Source organism: Amblyraja radiata, chromosome 12 (assembly GCF_010909765.2).
Source record: "Amblyraja radiata isolate CabotCenter1 chromosome 12, sAmbRad1.1.pri, whole genome shotgun sequence".
Taxonomy (NCBI): Eukaryota; Metazoa; Chordata; class Chondrichthyes; order Rajiformes; family Rajidae; genus Amblyraja; species Amblyraja radiata.
The window spans coordinates 59,323,079-59,348,888 of NC_045967.1; the positions used below are offsets into that span (position 1 = coordinate 59,323,079).

The window sequence follows — 25,810 nt, forward strand, 5'->3', positions numbered from 1 at the left end:
CGTAGCCATGAGCTCAACACAGGCAGGCACTGCAGGTGAGGCAATCGGCTTGCAGGGCGGTGCGGGTGCTGGCGAGGGGGGCTCTGGGTCTGGCGAGGGGGACACTGGATCTGGCGAGGGGGACACTGGATCTGGCGAGGGGGCTCTGGATCTGGCGAGGGGGGCTCTGGATCTGGCGAGGGGGGCTCTGGATCTGGCGAGTGTGACACTGGATCTGGCGAGGGGGGCTCTGGGTCTGGCGAGGGTGACACTGGATCTGGCGAGGGGGACACTGGATCTGGCGAGGGGGGGCTCTGGATTTGGCGAGGGGGGCACTGGATCTGGCGAGGGGGACACTGGATCTGGCGAGGGGGACACTGGACCAGGCCCAGGGAACGGCACTGCATGGTCGCGGGAGTGAGAGTGACACTGTCGGCACAGGCTGGGAGAAGGAGCACGGGCACCTGGCGCTACGGCTGAAGGTCCAGGCTGTGACTGGCGCTCGGAGATTAGCGCTGGGGCCGGGTGGAATTAGCGCTGGATGGTGTTCGCGCTGGGACCCCGGGTGGGGGGGGGCTGCATGGGCTCTGGGAGCAGCACGGAGACTGCCTGACACCGGGTCTGCTGGCTATGACACGCTGGGTTACCAGAGTGGCCGGTACCCGTAACGGGCGGTGCCTCAGCGTGGAGCCGCTCGGTGAACCCTCGTCCGAAGAGACGCGCTCAGCCCCGGGACCCGCGGCAGGTTATTAGGGGGTGTAAACTGTATTATTGATAGAGTGCAGCGTAGGTTCACAAGGCTAATATGGAATGTTGAAGGATGAGAGGTGATCTTATAGAAACATATAGAATTCTTAGAATAGCCGATTCTTAGGACTGAGAAGAGGAAAAGCCTTCTTCACCCAGAGAGTTGTGAATCTGTGGAATTCTCTGCCATAATTCATTTAACGTTTTCAAGAGTTTGTTTCAGCTTTTTGAGCTAAATGTATCATGAGATATGGGGAGAAAGCAGGAACGGAGAACTGATTTTGGATGATCAGGCATGATCATATTGAATGCCTCGAAGGGCCGAATGGCCTACTTCTGCACCTATTTTTCTATGTTTCTATGAGAAGGCGTCGGGCGGGACCCTTCTCCAGACTGGTGAGAATATATATGATTCACTGATGTACAGAACTCCATCCTGGCTCCGGATGTCAGCGATATATATGCTGGTTATTAATATTTTAAAGCAAGGTTCCAAATAGCTGGAACTTTAGACTGATGTTGGGAGATAAACACAAAATGCTGGAGTAACAGAGCGGGACAGGCAGCATCTCTGGAGCGAAGGGATGATGGTTGATGTTTCTGGTGGAGACCGCGCGCCCCCGGGAGTGTTCAGCCGTGGGACGGGGATGGGGTGGAGGCCTTGGGGCGTGTGGTGCCTGTTTCAAAGAGGAGGGTTGGTCCAGGTTAACTCTCAAATTACTCCCCCGTTCCTGCCTTTTCCCCATATCCCTTGATTCTACTAGCCCTAAGAGCTCTATCTTATTCTCTTTCGAGTGCATCCAGTGAAATCTGCCCCCACTGACTTCTGAGGCAGAGAATTCCACAAATTCACAACTCTGGGTGATAACGTTTTTTCCTCATCTCTGTTCTAAATGGCTTACCCATTATTCTTAAACGGTGGCCCCTGGTTCTGGACTCTCCCAACATCGGGAACCTTTTTCCTGCATCTACCGTGTCCAATCCCTTACTAATTTTAAATGTTCCTATAAGATACCCTCTCATCCTTCTAAATACCAGTGAATACAAGCCCAGTCGTTCCATTCTTTCATCAAACTACAGTCCCGCCATCCCGGGATTTAACCTTGTGAACCTGCACTGCACTCCCTCAATAGCAAGAATGTCCTTCCTCAAATTAGGAGACCAAACCTACACACAATACTCCAGGTGTGGTCTCACCAAGGCCCTGTACAGCTGCAGAAGAACCTATTTCTCCTATACTCGAATCCTCTCGTTATGAAGGCCAACATGCCATTAGCTTTCTTCACTGCATGCTATACCTGCATGCTTACTTTCAGCGACTGATGTACAAGGACACCAGGTCTCGTTACACTTTCCCTTTTTCTAATCTGACACCATTCGGATAATAATCGGTCTCTTGTTCTTGCCACCAAATTGGATAACCTCACATTTGTCCATAGTGTACTGCATCTGCCATGCATCTGTGCACTCACCCAACCTATCCAAGTCACCCTGCATCCTCATCGCAGCTCACACTGCCACCCAGCTTGGTGTCATCTGCATATTTGCTGATGTTACTTTTAATTCCTTCATCTAAATCATTAATATATATTGTAAATAGCAGCGGTCCCAGCACTGATACTTGTGGCACCCCACTAGTCACTACCTGCCATTCTGAAAGGGACCCATTAATTCCAACTCTGTTTCGATATGTTCACAACACTCCTTCAGCCCAGGATGATGTGCTCAAGTTGATGTCCGTGGAATAGGATTCTCTGTGTCTGCGAGCTGACAGTGCTAATTCTGAACCAGGGTCAGGAATTGGTCATTGTTCAGGCAATATAAGGACACAGAAGAAATCCATTCAGCCTCTGTGTCCCAGGTCAGCAACCTCGTTCATCTTATTCTCCCCTCTTTCTGCTGTTGGTACTTATCTCTGCCACACTTGCCTATCAGCCCCCCCACCCACGTTGATTCTCCCTGTCATTATCTTGCCTGATGGGGGACAGGAGAGGGAGTGACTGCGGTGAGACTCGTCCTTGATTATACTGCTGCTGGTTGAGTCAATGTAAGGGAGGTTGGTTTGTGTGATGGTCCGGGCTGTGTCTGCAACTCTGCAAGTTCTTGTTGTCTTGGATGGCGCTGTTCACAAATCATGCTGTGATGCATCACGATTAAATGCTTTCTACGGTTTATAAAGTTCTGAGTGTTGGAGCAGAGGCTTGCTCCTAATGGAGTACTCTGGGTCAGGCAGTAACTACATCCACACACAGACTGCCATATATCGGCGAGACCAAGCGCTGGCCTGGCAATCGTTTTGATGAACACCTCCGCTCAGTCCGCCTAAACTTACCTGAACTCCCGGTTGCTAAACACTCTAACTCCCTCTCCCATTCCCACACTGACCTTTCTGTCCTGGGCCTCCTCCACTGTCAGAGTGAGGCCCAGCGCACATTGGAGGAACAACACTTCATATTTAGCTTTGGCAGCTTACACCCCAAACATTGACTTCTCTAACTTCAAGTAACTCTTGCTTTCCCTCTCTCCATGCCTCCCTTTCCCCAGTTCTCCAACCAGTCTTACTGTCCCCATGATGACATTCTATCCCTGTTTGCTTTGTTCCATTTTCCAAGCTAACAATGGTCTATTCTACATTTTCCTTGATCTCCATTTCTATTGATCTCTTACACTTCCTTATCTCTGTAACTCCCTCTCCCCTGACGCTCATTCTAAAGAAGGGTCTCGCCCATTCCTTCTATCCGGAGATGCTGCCTGTCCCATTAAGTTACTCCAGCATGTTGTGTCTGTCTCCATCCAGAGATGCCGCCTGGTCTGCTGAGTTCCTCCAACACTTGATGTTCTAGATCAGGGGCGTAAAACCCGGGGGGGGGCAGAGGGGACATGTCCCCCAACCCCCCCCCCCCCCCCCATGTTTTGAGAGGTGGGGGACATCCCCCCAAGTTTTTGTCATCCGGATTTTTAAATCTCCGCTTTCCGACAGACAGTGGAGGTAGGACTGCTGATCGAGGGAGCCGATTGGATGAGAGAGACATCGGTCAGCAGGCAATGGGAGCAGGACATGATGAGTCAGCGCGATGATTGGAGGAGTGTGGGGGGTGGGACTGAGGATAGAGTGCGGTGATTGGAGGAGGTAGACTTGGCACAAACCTGCGCTTCATCCGCAGCCAGGATTGATCAAGGCCGGGTCTCCGGCGCTGTCCTGTCCCCACCCGAGTGCCCCCCCCCCCCCCCCCCCCCCCCCCCCCCCCCCACGGGTGGCCAGAGAGGTCGGGAGTCAGACGCGAGCTGTACCCCCAGGCCCACCGCTCAACTCTGCCTGTCCAGCCAGGTTAACCTGCCTGGGCTTGCGGGAAATATGGCCAGTGCGGAGAAGCAGCGCCCGTCAGCCCAGGCAGGGCTGTAAGTTTACCCGCCGAGACAGGCAGATTTGAGCTGCATTTAGCGCTGGACTGATCCTCTGAAGCCTCGTGCGCGTGTGTGTGAATGATGTCCCCCCTATACTCCGGTCCCATCCATGATTTGATAGCGAGTTCCGTGCCTCTTCTAGATGATATTTCAGCATCTGTAGTTCCTGGTGTCGGCTCCTTCTGTGTATAGTGGTCTCGTGTGGTGTTCTTGCAACACGACTGCTGCACTTCACCAAGTAACTTGTGGGAACATGATTTTTTTTCTGCTTGCTTTCAGTGTGGAACGAGGATGAATTTGATGCTGTTCTCAATGAATTCAATGTGGTCATCGATGATCTGTCCTGCTCCGCAAAGGCTGGCACTGAATATGTGGAACATTTGAATCGGAAGAAGAGGCTGGGTGCGATGACTGCCCGGGATAGTGGGATCGATGACCCAGAGAGTGAGTGATGCACTTTGTGTGGTGACTAACCTCTCCATTGCCTCATGTGATGGGTGTGGGGACTGGGGCTGAGTCATACTCTGCTGGTCCCTCTCAGTTGGGTTTGTTCTGATTTCAGAACGGGCCAAATGGCAGATTCGTTTAGTTTAGAGTTCCAAGATAGAAAGTGTTTTGTTGCAGCTATCCAGTCAAAGGATAGCTTTTCATAGCAAAAGGATTTGAGTATAGGAGCAGGGAGGTTCTACTGCAGTTGTACAGGGTCTTGGTGAAACCACACCTGGAGTATTGCGTACAATTTTGGCTTCCTAATCTGAGGAAGGACATTCTTGCCATAGCGGGAGTACAGAGAAGGTTCACCAGACTGATTCCTGGGATGTCAGGACTTTCATATGAAGAAGGACTGGATAGACTCGGTTTGTACTCGCTAGAATTTAGACGATTGAGGGGGGATCTTATAGAAACTTACAAAATTCTTAAGGGGTTGGACAGGCTAGATGCAGGAAGATTGTTCCCGATGTTGGGGAAGTCCAGAACAAGGGGTCACAGTTTAAGGAAAATGGGGAAATCTTTTAGGACCGAGATGAGGAAAACATTTTTCACACAGAGAGTGGTGAATCTCTGGAATTCTCTGCCACAGAAGGTAGTTGAGGCCAGTTCATTGGCTATATTTAAGAAGGAGTTAGATGTTGCCCTTGTGGCTAGGGGGATCAGGGGATATGGAGAGAAGGCAGGTACAGGATACTGAGTTGGATGATCAGCCATGACATATTGAATGGTGGTGCAGGCTCGAAGGGCCGAATGGCCTACTCCTGCACCTATTTTCTATGTTTCTAAGAAGAGACTATACATAATTACCATCAAGCTGTCCACAGTGTGCGGATAAAGGGTACAATATTTAGTCGTCAAGAGTTTTATTACCATGTGTCCCAGATAGGACAATGAAATTCTTGCTTGCTGCAGCACAACAGAATATGTAAACATAATATAGAACAGGAGATAAAAGTTCAGTGTGTTTATAGACCATATATATACACAATAAATAAACAGATAAAGTGCAATAGGCTGTTATTGTTCAGAGTTTGTTTGATGTCGAGTTTAATAGTCTGGTGGCTGTGGGGAATGTACCAGATTTCAGGCTCCTGTACCTTCTACCTGATGGCAGCGGAGAAATGAGTGTGTGGCGAGGATGGTGTGGGTCCTTGATGTTGCTGGCAGCCTTTTTGAGGCAACAACTGTGATAGATCCCATCAATGGCGGGGAGGTCAGAGCCGATGATGGACTGGGCAGTGGTCACAACTTTCTGCATTCTTTTCAGCTCCTGGACATTCAAGTTACCGAACCAAGCCACGATGCAACCGGTCAGCATGCTCTCTACTGTGCACCTGTAGAAGTTCGAGACAGTCCTCCTTGCCATACCGACTCTCTGTAAACTTCTCAGGAAGTAGAGGTGCTGATGTGCCTTCTTTATGATTGCATCAGTGTGCTGGGACCAGGAAAGATCTTCGGAAATATGCACGCCCAGGAATTTGTAGTTCTTGATCCTTTCCACCATCGTTGATATAAACGGGATCCTACCCCTTCCCAAGTCCACAATCAGTTCCTTGGTTTTGCTGGTGTTGAGAGCCAGGTTATTGTGCTGGCACCATTTGGTCAATCGGTCAATCTCACTTCTATACTCTGACTCATCACCATCAGTGATTCATTCCACAAAGTGCAAGATAAAGTCCAAACAAGTTTGGTTCAAGATAGTTCGTAGTTTGTTATTCCAGTCCGCGCGACCATTGGACAAGACTAGACGGAGTGAACATGGAGAGGATGTTTCCGCCAGCAGGAGAGTCTAAGACCAGAGGGCACAGGCTCAGAATGAAAGGACGCACCTTTGGAAATGGAGATGAAGAGGAATTTTTGTAGCCAGAGGTTGGTGATTCTGTGGAATTCTTTGCCACAGACAGTGGTGGAGGTATCATTGGGCATGTTTAAAGTGGAGATATAGACAGGAGGTTTAGGTTGAGAGTGAGAGATAGATCAGCCATGATTGAATAGCAGAGCAGACTTGAGGGGCCGAATGGCCTGATTCTGCTCCAATGTCTTATGGTTTGCATTGTGCTGTGGGATCACTGCTATGTTGATACCAACACACATGCAGTCATTGCAAAGACAATATAGAGACGTTTACAGTCAGTACGGAATTGTTAATTCACACATGAACCATCAAGATGAGACTAATGTGGTTCCCGAATTGTTACCAGGTTGGCGTGCAATATTTGCATTGTTAATATCTGCAAAACTACAAATGAATCTTGTGTGGGGTAAGGCAGAAGGTGACAGGAACTCTGTCATGAATGGTGGGAAGTGTAGTGGGAAGGGATGAGGTGTGAGATTTGCTGGGCAGTGAGTTGTACATTGGTTCACATTGAGATGCAGACATAGTTGAGAAACATAGACTCCCGGGGAATGTGTGTTCTTGAACAGTTTAGCCTTTGTGGCCCATCACTGGTTTACCTGGACAGGCAGTAGGAGATTGTCTGAGTTGTAGTGTAACGGATTCAAACAGGACCTTCATCCCAACTTGTCCATACTGAGCAAGATGCCCCATCTAAGCTAGTCCCAGTTGCCTATGTTTGATATGTATCTCCCTAAATCTTCCCTATCCAAGTGCCTTTTAAATGCTGTTATAGTACCTCCCCTGGCTGCTTGGTTTCCACATACCAACCTATCCGCTGAGAGGAAAGGCTGTCCCTCAGGTTCAGGCTTTCTTCCTCAAGTACCTTTGACTATGAAGGACTGAGTGCCTTCTGTTAAACTGGGCTTCATCACATTAAACACTGCCATCAATTGCAACTTGGATACTTTTTTTCTGTTTGGCCTCCAGTCAAACTCGCTGGAGGAGGCAAGGATTCCGTGTTATTGCAGTGACATTGGTGATGAGAGTGGATGGGTGCAGGGATTTCACTCCAACCTGCCCATTGGGAACTGACATGATCAGATACATGTGCAGGAAGGAACTGCAGATGCTGATTTAAACCAAAGATGGACACAAAAAGCTGGAGTAATTCAACGATTCAGACAGCATCTCTGAAGAAAAGGAATAGTCTGAAGAATGGTCTCGATCCAAAAAAACACCTATTTCTTTTCTCTAGAGATAGACAATAGATAATAGGTGCAGGAGTGGGCCATTTGGCCCTTCAAGCCAGCACCACCATTCAATGTGATCATGGCTGATCATCCCAATCAGTACCCCGTTCCTGCCTTCTCCCCATATCCCCTGACTCCGCTATCTCAGATGCTGTCTGACCCGCTGAGTTACTCCAGCGTTTTGTGTCTATGATCTGATACATCACCATTTTGTGGTTAACTCAGTTTTACCACCAGCTGACATCACCGAGTAAAGTTTAAAATCGCGACACACCCAATTTCTTAGATTTCCTCCTTAGCAAATGATGTTAAAATTACCCAAACTTGGTTTAGATTCTGCACATAAATCGCACCATTTGGATCCTATACACTGTGCTGCTCATGTGACATTTATTTTGACACTGTAATGATGGTGTAATGTTTTATTGAATCCATTTTAAGTTACAATGAGAACTTTGCAGCTTGTGTTGAAATTGGGTTTAAAAACTTGTGGCAGGAATCAGTTTTATCCGGTGTTAACTAAACATCATTGTCATCAACATGGTTCCTCAGCAGGTTAATTTCATTACCATTCACGAGAAGGGAAAAACCATGTGTGACTTTCTCATGCCTTGAGTGTATTCACCATCAGTATCACTTTGTGATGTGGTCAGTCTGTATGAATCATCCTCACTTTCAATATGCAGTGTGGGGAAAAAACTTTCCACAGTTCTGAGACATTGTAAAATGATCTGCGGTCATTGTAGAGTCTTCTCTCTGCCTCTGCCTCACTCTCCCTGTGACCCTTCCCTGAGATGATGTGAGCTGCTTCCACTCCAGTTATGTGGAGTCTAAAGTAGGATCTGAACCATCTGTCACAGATGAAGCTTTTAATGATCTGGGCTGTTTGGTGGGTCTTAGAGTCATAGTCCTACAGGCCATTTGGCCCATCACATCTGTGTCAAGCAAGATGCCACACCTAGGCTACTCCCATTTGCTTGCATTTGCTCCATATCACTCAAACTTTCCCTTGCATGTGCCTGCACAAGTGACTTTTAAATGCTATTATTATATCTGCCTCAACTTCCTCCTCTGGCAGCTCGTTCCATCTAACCACCACCAGTGAAAATGTTGCCCCTCCAGGTTTCTATTAAATCTTTCTCCTTTCAGCCTAAACCTCTGTCCTCTGATTCTTGATTTTCCCCTACCCTGGGTAACAGACATTGTCCTATCTACTTGCTTGACCATTTTAGCTAGCTCCCATATGTTCCTACGTTCGAGTGGTGCTGGCTCGAAGGGCTGAATGGCCTACTCCTGCACCTATTGTCTATTGTTCAATATGTATGTCATATTGAATGGCGGCACTGGCTCAAATGGCTGAATGGCCTACTCGTGCAACACTTTGGATGTTGCTTCTCTAGTTTGACTGTTCATTGGTCAGGAAGGGTGTGCTTTGGAAGGCTTTAAGAACATCCACGCTCCGATTCTTCTGTCTTCCTCATAGTAGTCTCTATCCATGTCAGAACTGAATGGGCAGCCTCTATTGTGGTCGTGGTGTTGGACACTGTGACCTCTGTGACCGTTATTGTGATACTCAAGGTCGGGTAAACTGACTGGGGCATTTTGTCACGAACAATATTGAGAAGGGCTAATTCATATTCATAGGTTCAAGGTGCACAATTAGGCCATTCGGCCCATCAAGCCTACTCTGCCATTAATCGTGGCCGATCTGTCTTTCCCTCTCAACCCCATTCTCCTGCCTTCTCGCAGTAACCCCTTGTTGCCCAATTAAACTGAGAGGAAGAACCAGATTGTGGTGTACGTTGGAGAATGAACCAATAATTGTCCTCGCTCTAGACCTCCATCCTTGCTGTTGCTCACCCTGTGGATTGAGGTGACTGTTCATGTGTATATGGAACCTGAGATGAAGTTGCCCAAAGTAACAGCCTCCCCTTTCTGTTGACAGGCACGGCATCATCTGCTGGTAGCAGCTTGAGCTGCAGCGTTGAGAAGCTGAACTCCGTGGACACAGCAACAACCAAAGGTAGTGTCCACATTCGTACATGATTAATCCTACTATTACTCTTGATCACCTTCAGTGGGGACATGAAACATTGTTACACGGTAGTAAAGTGGTCAATGGGAGGCCTTAGATTAACTGAAGGCATCATGATTCAATAATCACAGCCGTTCAAAAAAAGACACAACCGATGAAGAAGGGTTCTGACCTGGAACATCACTTATCCTTGTCCTCCAGTGATGCTGCCTGACCTGCTGAGTTGCTCCAGCACTTTGTGTTTTGTTTTGTAAACCAGCATCAGTTATTCCTTTTCTTATCACAATTGTCCACACAGCCATCTTTGGGGAATTGACAGGTTTGGAGAGATATGGGTCAAACGCAGGTGGGTGGTACTAGTGTAGATGGGACATGTTGGCCAGTGTGGGAAAGTTGGGCCAAAGGGCCTGTTTCTATGACTGTATGATTCCATGACTATATCAGCCACAAGATTCATCCTTACAGCTAATATTCTCCATTCCAGACAACATCCTGGTGAACTTCTGCACCCTCTCCAAAGCTTCCACATGCTTCCTGTAATGGACCAGACCTGTACACAATACTCTAAATGTGGCTTAACTAATGTTTTGTACAGCTGCATTCCAAAGTATTGTTTTTGGTTGGGACAGATTGCGGCATAAATGTTTCAATATTCCAGAGAGAAATCGGGCAATGTAGATGTAAATAAATGATCCAGCACCAATTGAAGGATCCGAGTCTATAGAACACAGAGATAAAACAACACAGGAACTGGCCCTTTGGCCCTCGGTGTTTGTACTGAACATGTTGCCATGATGATGTAACATCCACCTGCATATGTTCATATCCCCCCTTGTACATGCATGTGTGAGACTGTCATATGTTGATCGCAAGGAGTGGCCAAGCTTGTGTACTCTAGAGTTTAGAAGGATGAGAGGGTATCTTATTGAAACATATACGATTATTAAGGGTTTGGACATGCAAGAGGCAGGAAACATGTTCACAATGTTGGGGGAGTCCAGAACCAGGGGCGACAGTTTAAGAAAAAGGGGTAAGCCATTTAGAACGGAGACAATACTTTTTCGCACAGAGAGTTGTGAGTCTGTGGAATTCTCTGCCTCAGAGGGCGGTGGAGGCCGGTTCTCTGGATACTTTCAAGAGAGCTAGATAGGGCTCTTAAAGATAGCAGAGCCAGGGGATATGGGGAGAAGGCAGGAACGGGGTATTGATTGGGGATGATCAGCCATGATCACATAGAATGGCGGTGCTGGCTCAAAGGGCCGAATGGCCTACTCCTGCACCTATTGTCGATATCTAAAAGCCTCTTAAACACGAGCATCTACAACCTCCACCACCATCTCTGGCTGTGTGTTCCTGGCACCCAGTTTACATGTTAGTTTAGTTTATTGTCACGTGTATCGAGATCAGTGAAAACCTATCACCGTCTCCGCGTGAAAAAAATAATCTTACCAGCACATCTCCTATAAACTTTACCCCTCTCACCTTTAAACCTATTCCCTCTTGTTGTAAGATATTTGGGAAAGTGCGGATTCTTGCAGAGAACAGGAGAATATTGGCCAATGTCAATGTTGCCAAAATTGCATGAGGAACGTTGAACTGAAAGTGTTGTACTTGTTGTATTTGTGTGGTCAACTGGTTTAACTGTTTTGTTCACCCACAAGTAGCAACATATGGCACTGGAACTTTGGTCACAGCCCACAGAAACATTCCCCGCTGATGAATTAGTCTATTGCAGACTGGTTATTTACAGCTTAGTCCTGGAATTTGCTGCTTGCATGGAATATTCTTCTCATATTTTGCCGTTGTGAGTTTGCAGGAGGGAGGGTGGAAACACAGGGCATCGAGTTCCATGTCTGTGGCCCTCATGAACAACGGGCTCCTTGTAACATCTGCTGCATCTAGAATATAGAACAGCACAGGACCAGGCCCTTCAGCCCACAATGTCTCTGCTGACCCTGATGCCAAGATACACTAATCTCCTCTGCCTGCCTGTGATCCATGTCCCTCCATGCCCTGCATATCAATGTGTCTATCTACAAGCCTCTATACGATAATGCCACTATCGTATCTGTCCCCACCAAACACAGCAGCACATCGCTGGAGTGCCAACATTTGGCTGATCATTCATTCAAAGTTGGTCTTTTTTTAACCACTGTGATCTGTGAGGTGTTTACTGTGGACATCAGGCTTTTCCCAATAATATTGGGGGTTTTGATTGTTATTTAATGTTATCTATGAGTACTGTGTTTACAGGCCTGTTAAGCTGCTGCAAGTAAGAATGGCATCATTCTGCTTTTGTTACATATGACTATTAAACACCTTTGACTCTTGTTGCTCCAACTGATTAGTCAGAAAGCTAATTCTGAGTAAGTGTTTAAGTAAGTACGTAAAAAAACGAAGCAGTAAAATATAAAATTATTAAGGAATTGGAAACATGTTCCCGATGTTGGGGGAGTCCAGAACCAGGGGCCAGAATAAGAATTACCCATTATTAAGAATAAGGGGCAGGCCATTTAGAACTGAGATAAGGAAAAACTTTTTCACACGGAGTTGTGAATTTATGGAATTCTCTGCCCCAGAAGGCAGTGGAGGCCGATTCACGAAATGCAATAAAAACTGAGTTAGATATAGTTCTTAGGGATAGTAGAATCAAGGGATATGGAGAGAAGGCAGGAACAGGGTACTGATTGTGGATGATCAGCCATGATCACATTGAATGGCGGTACTGGCTCGAAGGGCTGAATTGCCTACTCCTGCACCTATTGTCTACGTGTCTATGTCATTCCATGACGTTGAAGATGTATCTGTAAGTCAGGACGATGCTTGAATTGGAGGGAACAGCAGTTGTGTTCTGAAGGGCAGAATCTCGGGCTACGTGTGGGAAAGGGCTGGCGTGTCTGTAACCGTGCTTAGGAAGTCTTTGTGCATTCTTACTGTACACCTAGTTCTTGTTTACCCCCCCTGCAAAGTATTTATCTGAAAGACGCCGTGCAAATATAGGAAGGTGTAATTGATGTTGTAGCAACGTGAATTAATTCCTTTTTTTTTTCTGAAGCCAAACTTGGAGACACAAAAGATCTGGAGGATTTTATTGCAGACCTGGATCAGACATTAGCAGGTACCTAATTGTTTAAAATATTTAATAATACGCCAACAGTAAAGTATTGACTGTTACCAATTGGGTATCCCTCTATCTGCAAAAAGTGTTCTCTAACTGAGTTGTGGTATAATGACTGAAGTGAGATGCTGCCTCTTCTCTTTGAGTTTGTTGTTCCAGAGATCCTTTAACCAGTGATCAGTCCTTGATTAGCTTGGATGAATTGGTTGTTGGTTGGTTAGTTCCCAGAGCCCAGCCAAGCTACATGTTTAAAGGCAATTCCTCTTGTCCAAGAAATATTGCAGAATCATTTCCCATACTCCAATCTGCAGAGTAGATTTGAATACAATACAATACAATTCAATTTATTGTCATTTGGACCCCTTGAGGTCCAAACGAAATGCCGTTTCTGCAGCCATACATTACAAACAAATAGACATAAGACACAACATAATTTACATAAACATCCATCACATCGCTGTGATGGAAGGCCAAAAAAACTTATCTCTCCACTGCACTCTCCCCCCCGATGTCAGAGTCAAAGTCAAAGCCCCGGCGGGCGATGGCGAATTGTCCCGTGGCCATTAAAGCCACGTCGGGTGATGCAAGGTCGCGCACCGGGTCTTGGTGTTAGAGCCCCCGGCGTGCGCTCGCAAACTCCCGCGGCCATTCCAAGCCGCGCGGGGCGGTGATGTAGGCCCCGCTCCAGGAGCTCTTCAACCCCGCAACTCGGGCGGGAGAAGTCGCCGTTGCGGAAGCCCTGAAAAGCGGACTCCCTCCAGGGACCCGTGGGCTCCCGGTGTCGCAGTCCGCCAAACCCGCAGTTGCAGCCTCCGAATCTCCGGAGGTCGGGCCGCAGCAGCGTCCACCACAGCTCCACCCGCTCTGGACTCGGCCAGCTCTGCGACGGTGAGGTGAGTAGTCGGCACCAGAGCCCCCGGTCTTCCTGTTGGAGGCCGCTCCTCGTTGCAGCCCCAACGACAACGGAGACCCGACAAAGAAAAGGTCGGGTCTCCCGTGCAGGGAGAGATTTAAAAGTTACCCACACCCCCCCCCCACACCACCCCCACCCCCCCCACACACATACCCCAACAAAAAATAACAAAAACTACATAAAAACATAGACATAAAATAATAAAAAACGCAGACGGACTGCAGAGGCCGCTGCTGACGAGAGTCGCGCCGCCCACCGGAAGCCATGACCATATTGAATGGCAGTGCTGGCTCAAAGGGCCGACTCCTGCACCTATTTTCTACATTACTAAGTTGATCCCTGATGCTCCTTCTGCAGAGATTATTTAAAGTTATGTTCTTTATTCCCATAATAAATACTGAAAATACTGGGAACACTCAGCAGGTCAGGCAGCAACCGTGCAGCGAGAAATTCTTGGTATTTCAGATTGAAGACCCTTTATCAGTTCTTGCCTTAAGATTGTAAAAGATGAAGTATATAAATTAGCCAGAAAAAGCAGCCTACCAGAGGACTGGGAGAAATTCAGAGTCCAGCAGAGGAAGACAAAGGGCTTAATTAGGAAAGGGTAAATAGATTATGAAAGAATACTGGCAGGGAACATAAACTGACTGCAAAAGTTTTTATAGATATGTGAAGAGAAAGAGATTAGTTAAAACAAATGTAGGTGCCTTGCAGTCAGAAACAGGCGAATTGATCATGGGGAACAAAGACATGGCCGACCAATTGAATAACTACTTTGGTTCTGTCTTCACTAAGGAAGACTTAATTAATCTGCCGGAAATAGCAGGGGACCGGGGGTCAAATGAGATGGAGGAACTGAGTGAAATCCAGGTTAGACGGAAAGTGGTATTAGGTAAATTGAATGGATTAAAGGCCAATAAATCCCCAGGGCCAGATAGGCTGCATCCCAGAATACTTAAGGAAGTAGCTCTTTAGATTCTGGAGTGGTTCCTGAGGATTGGAGGGTAGCTAATGTAATCCCACTTTTTAAAAAGGGAGGGAGAGAAAACGGGGAATTACAGACCAGTTAGTCTAACATCGGTAGTGGGGAAACTGCTAGAGTCAGTTATTAAAGATGGGATAGCAACACATTTGGAAAGTGGTTAAATCATTGGACAAAGTCAGCATGAATTTATGAAAGGTAAATCATGTCTGACGAATCTTATAGAATTTTTCGAGGATGTAACTAGTAGAGTGGATAAGGAAGAACCAGTGGATGTGTTATATCTGGACTTTCAGAAGCTTTCGACAAGGTCCCACATAAGAGATTAGTATACAAACTTAAAGCACACGGTATTGGGGGTTCAGTATTGATGTGGATAGAGAACTGGCTGGCAGACAGGAAGCAAAGAGTAGGAGTAAACAAGTCCTTTTCAGAATGGCAGCCAGTGACTAGTGGGGTACCGCAAGGCTCAGTGCTGGAACCCCAGCTATTTACAATATATATCAATGATTTGGACGAGGGAATTGAATGCAACATCTCCAAGTTTGCGGATGACACTAAGCTGGGGGGCAGTGTTAGCTGTGAGGAGGATGCTAGGAGGCTGCAAGATGAATTGGATAGGCTGGATGAGTGGGCAAATGCATGGCAGATGCAGTATAATGTGGATAAATGTGAGGTTATCCACTTTGGTGGCAAAAACAGGAAAGTAGACTATTACCTGAATGGTGGCCGATTAGGAAAAGGGGAGATGCAACGAGACCTGGGTGTCATGATACACCAGTCATTGAAAGTAGGCATGCAGGTGCAGCAGGCAGTGAAGAAAGAGAATGGTATGTTAGCATTCATAGTAAAAGTATTTGAGTATAGGAGCAGGGAGGTTCTACTGCAGCTGTACAGGGCCTTGGTGAGACCACACCTGGAGTATTGCGTACAGTTTTGGTCTCCTAATCTGAGGAAGGACATTCTTGCCATAGAGGGAGTCAGAGAATGTTAACCTGACTGATTCCTGGGATGTCAGGACTTTCATATGAAGAAAGACTGGATAGACTCGGCTTGTACTCGCTAGAATTTAGAAGATTGAGGTTGGATCTTATAGAAACTTACTAAATTCTTAAGGGGTTGGACAGGCTAGATGCAGGAAAATTGTTCCCAATGTTGGGGATGTCCAGAACAAGGGGTCACAGTTTTAGGATAAAGGTGAAATATTTTAGGACTGAGATGAGAAAAACATTTTTTACAGAGTGGTGAATCTCTGGAATTCTCTGCCACAGAATGTAGTTGAGGCCAGTTCATTGGCTATATTTAAGAGGGAGTTAGATGTGGCCCTTGTGGCTAAAAGGATCAAGGGGTGTGGAGAGAAGGCAGGTACAGGATACTGAGTTGGATGATCATATTGAATGGCGGTGCAGGCTCAAAGGGCCAAATGGCCTACTCCTGCACCTATTGTCTATGTTTCTATGCTTCTATGATTGGGATATTTGTGGCTGTGGTGATAATCCAGACCAGAGACTTAACTTCAAATCCTGCTTTGCCACTTGTGGAGAATGAATTCAATGACGAATCTGATTATTATATAAGCTAGTACAGTAAATGCTAATAATCCTCTACCTGATCAGTCAATAATCCTAAAGATCTAGCTAATCATGGTCCTTGTTCCCTTGTATCCTCTAACTTCCAGGTCCCTTGTTCCCTACATCCTCAACCACATCAGGGTCTTTGTTCCACTGTTCCCTCTGCCCTCCAGGGTACTTGTCCCTTGTACTCTCTACCACACCAACCCCCATATCTCCCTCTCTCTTGAACCAGCCAGTTCGGTTTCCTGTGTTCCCTTGAAACTTGCTGGTCATGTTGGAAATTTTATCATCTGACTGTAACAACATCAAAAAGTGAATAAAATGTGTGTTGGAATATTAATGGGGATAGCTTCTGCACTGAGGATGGCTTGATGGTATTTGTGTAGAGTTTTCCTTGACTGTATGGCACAAACAAAATATGTTCATTGTATCTCGGTACACGTGACAAATCTAAACTAATAGTCTATAAACTAAACTGTGGTCTGTAAAATCAGCCAGTCATAAACCACTACCAGTCACTCACCCTGGCCACTCCCTCGTCTCCCCTACACCATCAGGTGAGAGGTATAGAAATGTGAAAACGCACACCTCCAGATTCAGGGACAGTTTCTTCCCAGCTGTTATCAGGCATCTGCACCATCCTATCACTAACGAGAGAGTGGTCCTGACCTCCCATCTCCCTCACTGGAGACCTCGGGACTATCTGTAATCAGACTGTACTGAACTCTATCTTGCACTAAATGTTATTCCCTTTATCCTATATCTCTACACTGTGGACAGCTTGATTCTAATCAGGTGCAGTCTTGTTGATGACTGGATAGCATGCAACAAAAAGCGTTTCACTGTACTGAGGTACATCTCACAATAAAGAATAAAGTCCTAAACGTGCCAGATTAATGGAATTGTAATGTATTCATAATGACAACATAAAACTGTTGTCTAACAGCGTGGAAATGGGCCATTTGGCCCAACTGGCCCACATCGAAAAACATGGCCCATCTACACTAGTCCCACCTGCCTACGTTTGGTCCATAACCTTCTAGACCTGACCTATCCATGTACCTGTCTAAATGTTTCTCAAACTTTGGGATCTCATCGTTGGAACTGTCTCATCGTTGGAGAACCGGTGTTCTAGGGCGGGGAGATCACCTGTCCATTCTACCTCTGGCTGAGACATGAATAGTGAAGGACTTGGATAGTGGATGTTTACACAAGTGAGAGTGTCTCGGAGGCTAGAGGTCGTAGCCTCACAATTAAAGGATGTTCCTATAAGAAGGAGATGAGGAGAAACTTCTTTAGTCAGAGGGTGGTGAATCTGTGGAATTCTTTGCTGCAGATGGCTGTGGAGGCTGTCAGTGGATATTTTAAGGCAGAGATAGACAGATTCTTGATTTATGTGGGTGCCAGGGGTTATGGGGAGAAGGCAGGAGAATGGGGTTAGGAGAGAGAGAGATAGATCAGCCATGATTGAATGGCAGAGTAGACTTGTTGGGCCCAATGGCCTAATTCTGCTCCTATCACTTATGAATACAGTTGTTGCATGTGCTAGCAACCACATTGTTCACGAGGAAATGGGGGTGGGCAGTAAATGTCGTCCTTGTTTGTGGTTTCCACATATCCCATTATTAAACAAAGAATGTTTAAAAAAAGCCATCTGTGGGTGACCAGAATGTGTTGTAGCCACGACCATGTGTTCTGGAGCAGTGCTTGCTGTAACAGTGCAGGAAGCACAGTTGTGAATGTGCTCACTAAACTGTGAAGTTGTCATCCCCACAACATCCGTTTCACTCGTATCCGTTCACAGAGACACATTGGCCAGGAAGCTTGCTTGTGTCTGTTGATGCCGCAGGGTAGTTTAGGGCCAACAACATCAGTACCAAACCCCATCAGGCAGAATCTGCAGCGACCACCTGCGATAATATTTAAAGAAAGGTCGACTTTGGTTTCGATGCTTGTCACGTGTACCGAGGCCCGGTGAAAAGCTTTTTTTGTTGCATGCTATCCAGTCAGCGGAAAGACTACATATAACCATATAACCATATAACAATTACAGCACGGAAACAGGCCATCTCAGCCCTTCAATTCCGTGCCGAACACTTATTCTCCCCTAGTCCCATCTACCTGCACTCAGACCATAACCCTCCATTCCTTTCCCATCCATGAACCTATTCAATTTATTTCTAAATGATAAAATCGAACCTGCCTCCACCACTTCCACTGGAAGCTCATTCCACACAGCTACCACTCTCTGAGTAAAGAAGTTCCCCCTCATGTTACCCCTAAACTTCTGTCCCTTAATTCTCAAATCAACATGATTACCATTGAGCCGTCCACAGTGTACAGATACAGGATAAAGGCTACAACGGTTCCCTTTAATAACCTGTTCCAGGCAATGTTAGTGTTCCAAGCCGGCTGAAGAGTCCTGACCTGAAACTTGATGTTGTCCTGTCCATTTCCTTAGTTTAGCTTCCACAGATGCTGCCTTCCCCACTGAGTTCATCCAGCGCTTCGCGTTTTGCTCCAGATTCCAGCTTTCTTGTGTCACTGAGCAGGTTGTGTGGGTGTACAATATCACTGTTTAGAGGGAGCGGGCTGTGTATAAATAGGTTTCAGTGTTCCCTACGTTATAACAGTAACTACATATTGACACTATTATCTTGGCAATAAAGTATTTAGTTTGCTTGAGCAAGGGGAAGTGCTGTTCAGTTTCGTGCTGTTTAGTTTAGAGATACAGCATGGAAACGGGACTTTCAGCTCACCAAGTCCACACCGACCATCGAACAACCGTTCACACTAGACAATAGACAAAATGTTTGGCCCTTCGAGCCAGCACCGCCATTCAATGTGATCATGGTTGATCATTCCCAATCAGTACCCTCTTCCTGCCTTCTCCCCATATCCCCTGACTCCACTATCTTTAAGAGCTCTATCTTAAAGGGGTTGTCCCACTGCGACCTAATTGGCGAGTTTAGAAGTGTTTTCCCTCGATTCATGAGCGCAGCATGATCGACACGAGGTCCTAAGAGGTCTTTGTAACTCTCCTTCATGCTTGAGAGTAGTCCCCGCATACTCGAGGCCTCAGCTAGGTCGCGGCGTATTTTTTCAACATGCTGACAAATGGCCGTGAGTAAAAAAAGGTCATCATGGAAAAAAACAATATTTTTTTACTCACGGGTTTAGTCAAAGTAGGTCGTAGTAGGTCGGCATGTTATTCGAAGGTAGTCGTAGATAGTCTTCAACATAGTCGATGGGAGGGCGAAGGAGATCGAAGGAGGTCGACTTCACTCTCCACTATTCGGTGTCCAATTTTCACGAAGCTAGTCTTCTACTTAGTCGAAGGAGGTCTTCAACATGACAATTTTAACCTCCTAAATTCTTCTAAACTCGCCAATTGGGTGGCCACTAGTTCTATGTTATCCCACGTTCACATCCAGTCCCTACACGTCAAGAGCAATTTACAGGCTAATTAACCTACAAACCCACATGTCTTGTAGATGTGGGAGAAACTGGAGGAACTTGTAGGGAAATCACGTTGTGACAGGGAGATCGTGCAAACTCCGCACAGACAGCACCCGAGGCTGGGATCAAACGCGCGTCTCTGACGCTGCGAGGCAGCAGCTCCACCCGCTGCGCCACTGAATCGAAGTCATCTGACTTCACACAGTAATCTAGTTCACATGTTTAATACAGAAAGCGTTGCAACTCTGAGCCAATGTAGCGGTTTCCATGCCTGCCCTCGTATCATCACTGAACAGGAATAGAAACATAGAAACATAGAAAATAGGTGCAGGAGTAGGCCATTCGGCCCTTCGAGCCTGCACCGCCATTCAATATGATCATGGCTGATCATCCAATTCCGTATCCTGTACCTGCCTTCTCTCCATATCCCCTGATCCCTTTAGCCATAAGGGCCACATCTAACTCCCTCTTAAATATAGCCAATGAACTGGCCTCAACTACATTCTGCGGCAGAGAATTCCAGAGATTCACCACTCTCTGTGTGAAAAAAGTTTTCCTCATCTCGGTCCTAAAAGATTTCCCCCTTATCTTTAAACTGTGACCCCTTGTTCTGGACTTCCCCAACATCGGGAACAACCTTCCTGCATCGAGCCTGTCCAACCCCTTAAGTGGGGAATGTAACGCATTGGGGTTGGAGGTGTGTAATCTGTTATTAGTCTGGGTACAAAATCTCAACAAATCTCTCTGTGTACACTGAAGTACCTTCACTGATTCACTGTTTAAAAATGGTGATCTTTAATCCAGAAATCCTGATCCATAATCTCTAAACTCAAGATTGTAATGAGCTAAAGGATTGGATGGAACAATTTGATATCTAATGCAGTTAACTGTTCTGCAACTCTGTCCGGTGAGGTTTCATTGTTTTTGGGCAAGACCAGCCAAGCATTTTTGGAAAGGACAGATGATGTCACTTTGCAAACCACATTTTTAAACAAAATAGTAATGATTCTACTGCAGTTAACAAACAGCGGTGCAGCGGTAGAGTTGCTGCCTTGCAGTGCGAGAGACCTGGGTTTGATCCTGACAACGAGCGCTGTCTGTACGGAGTTTGTACGTTCTTCTTGTGCACATATGCATTTTCTCCAGTTGCTCCGGTTCCCTCCCACACTCTAAAGACGAGCAGGAACTGAACTGAACTGAGGTTTGTGGGTTAATTAGTTTCTGTAAACATAGAAACGTAGAAAATAGGTGCAGGAGTAGGCCATTCGGCCCTTCGAGCCTGCACCGCCATTCAATATGATCATGGCTGATCATCCAACTCAGTATCCTTTACCTGCCTTCTCTCCATACTCCCTGATCCCTTTGGCCACAAGGTCCACATCTAACTCCCTCTTAAATATAGCCAACGAACTGACCTCAAATACGTTCTGTGGCAGAGAATTCCACAGATTCACCACTCTCTGTGTACAAAATGATTTCCTCATCTCGGTCCTAAAAGATTTCCCCCTTATCCTTAAACTGTGACCCCTTGTTCTGGACTTCCCCAACATCGGGAACAATCTTCCTGCATCTAACCTGTCCAACCCCTTTAGAATTTTGTACGTTTCTATAAGATCCCCCCTCAATCTTCTAAATTCTAGCGAGTACAAACCGAGTTTATCCAGTCTTTCTTCATATGAAAGTCCTGACATCCCAGGAATCAGTCTGGTGAACCTTCTCTGTACTTCCTCTATGGCAAGAATGTCTTTCCTCAGATTAGGTGACCAAAACTATATGCAATACTCCAGGTGTGGTCTCACCAAGACTGCAGTAAAAAAAGACTACAGTACAACTGCAGTAAATTACCCCTAGTGTATAGGATGGAACTAGTGAATGGTGATCATTGGTTGGTGCAAACTTGGTGGGCCTCAGGGCCCGTTTAGTTTACTTTCTTGTCACTTGTACCAAGGTACAGTGAAATACAGTGAAACACTATATTTTTGAGAGCTATGCAGTCAGCATGATCAAGCCGTCCACAGTGTACAGACACAGGATGAATAGAATAACGTTTAGTACAAGATGTAGTCCGATTAAAGATAGTTTGAGGGTATCCATTGAGGTAGCTGGTAGGTCAGGACCGCTCTCTAGTCTCCACGCTGTATCTCAAGACTAAAGGGAAGTGAACTCTTGCCCTTCCCCACTGCTGATTGGCTTTGCTTGTAAGGAGCGTGCTACTAGTAAACTGTGTTGCCTCTCTTCCAGACATGATGTAGGCCGTCGCTGAGATGTGCCATCGGCTGTATCGCGTGGAAACGGTGTGTGTGTGCAGACGTTGAGGGCCGGATGCAGCCCTGGTGATGCTTGGAACAATGTAGTCCAATATGAGCTGTGTAAGACTGAGACATTGTGTGCTGCTGGAGTGGTTCATGGGAAGTTGCAGCATTGTGCAGAGCTGAAACCAGCGCAAGAAGGAAGCTTTCAAAGCTGCAACGTTGCATTGGATTAATTTCTCTCGTTGCAAACATCCTTTGTGTCGAGTTGAAAGTAATGTCAAAGTTTGCCCCACCTGAAGCTTAACATCAATCGATCCTTATCTCCAAACTTCTGATCTGCAAACTCCAGTGTACATTTGTAAAATATGTATTTATCAATTTAAAACCAATAAAGTAGTGGAACTCTTGACCGTTAATCAATAATGTTTTATTATTAATGTTTTATGTGTCATTCCTAACTGTCACTGTATGTCATGTTACCACTTGCGTGTGGAGCACCAAGGCAAATTCCTTGTATGTGAATACTTGTCCTCCTGTGGAGGATGATGGCTGACATTATGGAGCGTCACAACGGCTGGGAAGGCGGATGAAGGCTGCAGCAGAAAAGTGTCTCCAATCGTCTTGGACTCCATGCCACTGGATCCTGACCCAGATCTGTCAAGGACCGTGGGGTGGCTGTCTGTGCACCAGTCTCCCCTCGTTAAACAAAGTCACGCACAGGCGTCTTCCATATAGGGAGTAGCACTCTGGAGACACCCATGGTCAGCTACGACCGAAGGGGCCCTAAGAAGGAATACTTGGCGGATGAACTTATAGATTCATTCTTTTTTCCTTTTCTGGGCAAATTATGCTCTGATAGTCATTGTATCTGTGCGGTGTAGGAATGATGTAAAGATCTGTGTGGTGTCGTATATCTGGTTGAGTGGGACATTCCTGGTGGGTCAGTCTGTGCAAATGAATGCAAATGAGTCGCCTGACAAACATGTTAGCAGGAACTGCAGATGCTGGTTTATAAAGATGCCCAGTCCTAATACAAACAGAACAAAAGAGAGTGGTGAATCTGTGGAACTCTCTGCCACAGAAGGTAGTTGAGGCCAGTTCATTGGCTATATTTAAGAGGGAGTTAGATGTGGCCCTTGTGGCTAAAGGGATCGGGGGGTATGGAGAGAAGGCAGGTACAGGATACTGAGTTGGATGATCAGCCATGATCATATTGAATGGTGGTGCAGGCTCGAAGGGACGAATGTCTTACTCCTGCACCTATTTTCAATGTAAAAGTTACCTAAAGTTGGAGAATTCCAGTCTGAGCCCAGAAGGCTGCAAGGTGAGGTGTTGTTCCCTGAGTTTATGCTGGGATCACCTTAACAGTGCAGGAGACACAGGTGGGACGACTAGGATGGGAGCGGGATTGTGAAGTAAATCGGCAGGGAACAGGGAACTTGGTAACACTCCTGTGGATGGAACATAGTTCATCAAGTGCTAACTCACTGGAGAAAAATGAGGTGACTGGATGGTGGGAAGGGAAGAGATGAAAGGGGCAGGTGTTGCATCACCTGTGGGTGCAAGGTGAAGCGCCGTGGGATGGGGAGTAGTAAACAGTGACTGAAGAATAGACCCCCGGGTCACACAGGTGAGGGGAGGAGATCATGGGTTTGATGGTGAAACCTGGTTGGGGTGGATGGAACTTGTGAAGGAGGATCTGCTGAATGCAGAGGCTGGTGGGCTGGAAGGTGAGAGGAAAATGGTTGAGTATTTAATGACTGCAGATTAAAAGTGAACCTTGGTGCTGAATTATGTTCCACTATGATATCATTCATTTGCATCTCTAAGTAGGTCAGATGGCTAAACCGTGCAGTTTCAGAGAGATCACACCTAATCTGATTCACCCGGCTTTCAGCAAAACAACCAATGTTTACAATGAAAAGTAATGCTCAGCGTATTCAGTGCAGGGGTGTTGCTATTGTGATGCAGAGGTGATACGTAGTCACACACCATGCTTTCTCAACCACACTACTTCTGTCATGGAGCATACATCATGGAGAGAAACCCCTTGGCCCAACTCATCTATACCAATTGTTCCCTGGATGCTTTCAGGAGAGAGCTAGATAGGGCTCTTAAAAATAGCGGAGTCGGGGGATATGGGGAGAAGGCAGGAACGGGGTACTGATTGGGGATGATCAGCCATGATCACATTGAATGGTGGTGCTGGCTCGAAGGGCCGAATGACCTCCTCCTGCACCTATTGTCAGCCAACCTGCTAGCCCTTCTAAGCTAGCCCCATTTGCTCATATCCTGCTAAACTTTTCCTCTGGGGCCACAGTCTTAGAATAAAGGGGAGGCCATTTAAGACAGAGGTGAGAAAAAAACTTTTTCACCCAGAGTTGTGAATTTGTAGAATTCCCTGCCACAGAGGGCAGTGGAGGCCAAATCACTGGATGGATTTAAGAGAGAGTTAGATAGAGCACTAGGGTCTAGTGGAGTCAAGGGATATGGGGAGAAGGCAGGCACAGGTTATTGATTGGGAATGATCAGCCATGATCACAATGTATGGAGGTGCTGGCTCGAGGGGCTGAATGGCCTCCTCCTGCACCTATTTTCTATATTTCTATAATCTACCTGTCCAAATATCTTTAAAACATACTTGACTCAACTATTTCCTCTGGTAGATGTACCCACCATTGTGTGGAAAAAGTTACCATCGTGTTCCTATTAAATCTTTTCCCTCTCACCTTAAACCCATGTCTATGTCTGGTTCAACTTGTACACCTCACATTTTTGTCCGCTCAGCTCTGGTGGGGGTGGGGGTGGGGGGGGGAATACTCTGTACATTCATCCTATCCCCCTTATGGTTTTACATATCTGTGTGAGATTACCCCTCAGCATCCTGTACTCATAGAGTCAAAGTGATACACAGGCCCTTCAGCCCAACTTGTCTACACCGGCTAACATGTCCCATTCGATACTAGTCCCACCTGCCTGCGCTTGGTTCATATCCCTCCAAACCTGTCCTATCCGTGTACCTGTCTAACTGTTTCTTAAACATTGGGATTGTCCCAGCCTCAGCTACCTCCTCTGGCAGCTCGTTCCATACACCCACCACGGTGTGAAAAAGTTACCCACCAGATTCCTATTAAATCTTTCCGCCTTCACCTTGAACCTATGTTCTCTTGTCCTCGATTCCCCTACTCTGGGTAAGAGACTCTGTGCATCCACCTGATCTACTCCTCAAAATAGCGATTTACCCAAAATCCTGAGCAGGAGGTAAAAGATGTTGAAGGATGTTGCAGTTTCTACAGGAAGTCTGTGAATGTTGAGTTGTTTATGTCAGCAGTGTTATTCTCACTGTCAAAGGATAGAACAGTTGATGCAGAAATACTTAAAGATAGAGACAAGGGACAAGACAACAGACATTTATTGTCAAAGGACCAAAAGTGAAATTTGTGGTCAACATGTGAATAAAAACGAACACAGAACACGATGGTCTTTAACATGGACATCTCCACACAGCGGAATCAAAGTTTCCCACTGTGAGGGAAGGCCCAAAGTTCAGTCAACCACCTCTTTGATGTTCACCAGTGGTCGGGGCCTCCAGAGCCCTCCGCGGTCGCTGCTACGGGCAGCCCGGTGATCAGGCCCCCTCGCAGGGATGATGGAACTCCGACGTGGGAAGGGAAGAACACCCTCAGCGGCTTGTACTTCCAAATCGGCCACTACCTACCAGAGACCGGGGCTTCCGAAGTCCACAGGCCGAGCTGGGTGGAGATTCA

The 25,810-nt window shown here is 46.5% G+C and overlaps 1 protein-coding gene across 1 annotated transcript; it reads left to right on the plus strand.

The window, feature by feature from the left end:
* Positions 1–22,459, plus strand: LOC116979263 (regulator of cell cycle RGCC-like). The gene is made up of 5 exons (XM_033030874.1): positions 1–35; positions 4,411–4,575; positions 9,656–9,733; positions 12,801–12,863; positions 22,033–22,459. The coding sequence occupies exons 1-5, from the start codon at positions 8–10 to the stop codon at positions 22,041–22,043; spliced, it is 345 nt and encodes a 114-aa protein (XP_032886765.1). The 5' UTR covers positions 1–7; the 3' UTR covers positions 22,044–22,459.
* The last annotated feature ends 3,351 nt before the right edge of the window (positions 22,460–25,810 follow it).

Excerpts from the sequence above, each read along its gene's own strand:
- LOC116979263 (XM_033030874.1), top strand. The coding sequence starts at position 8 with ATGAGCTCAACACAGGCAGGCACTGCAG. Across the intron at positions 36-4,410 it reads AACACAGGCAGGCACTGCAG|TGTGGAACGAGGATGAATTT; the intron begins GTGAGGCAATCG and ends GCTTGCTTTCAG. Across the intron at positions 4,576-9,655 it reads TGGGATCGATGACCCAGAGA|GCACGGCATCATCTGCTGGT; the intron begins GTGAGTGATGCA and ends TTCTGTTGACAG.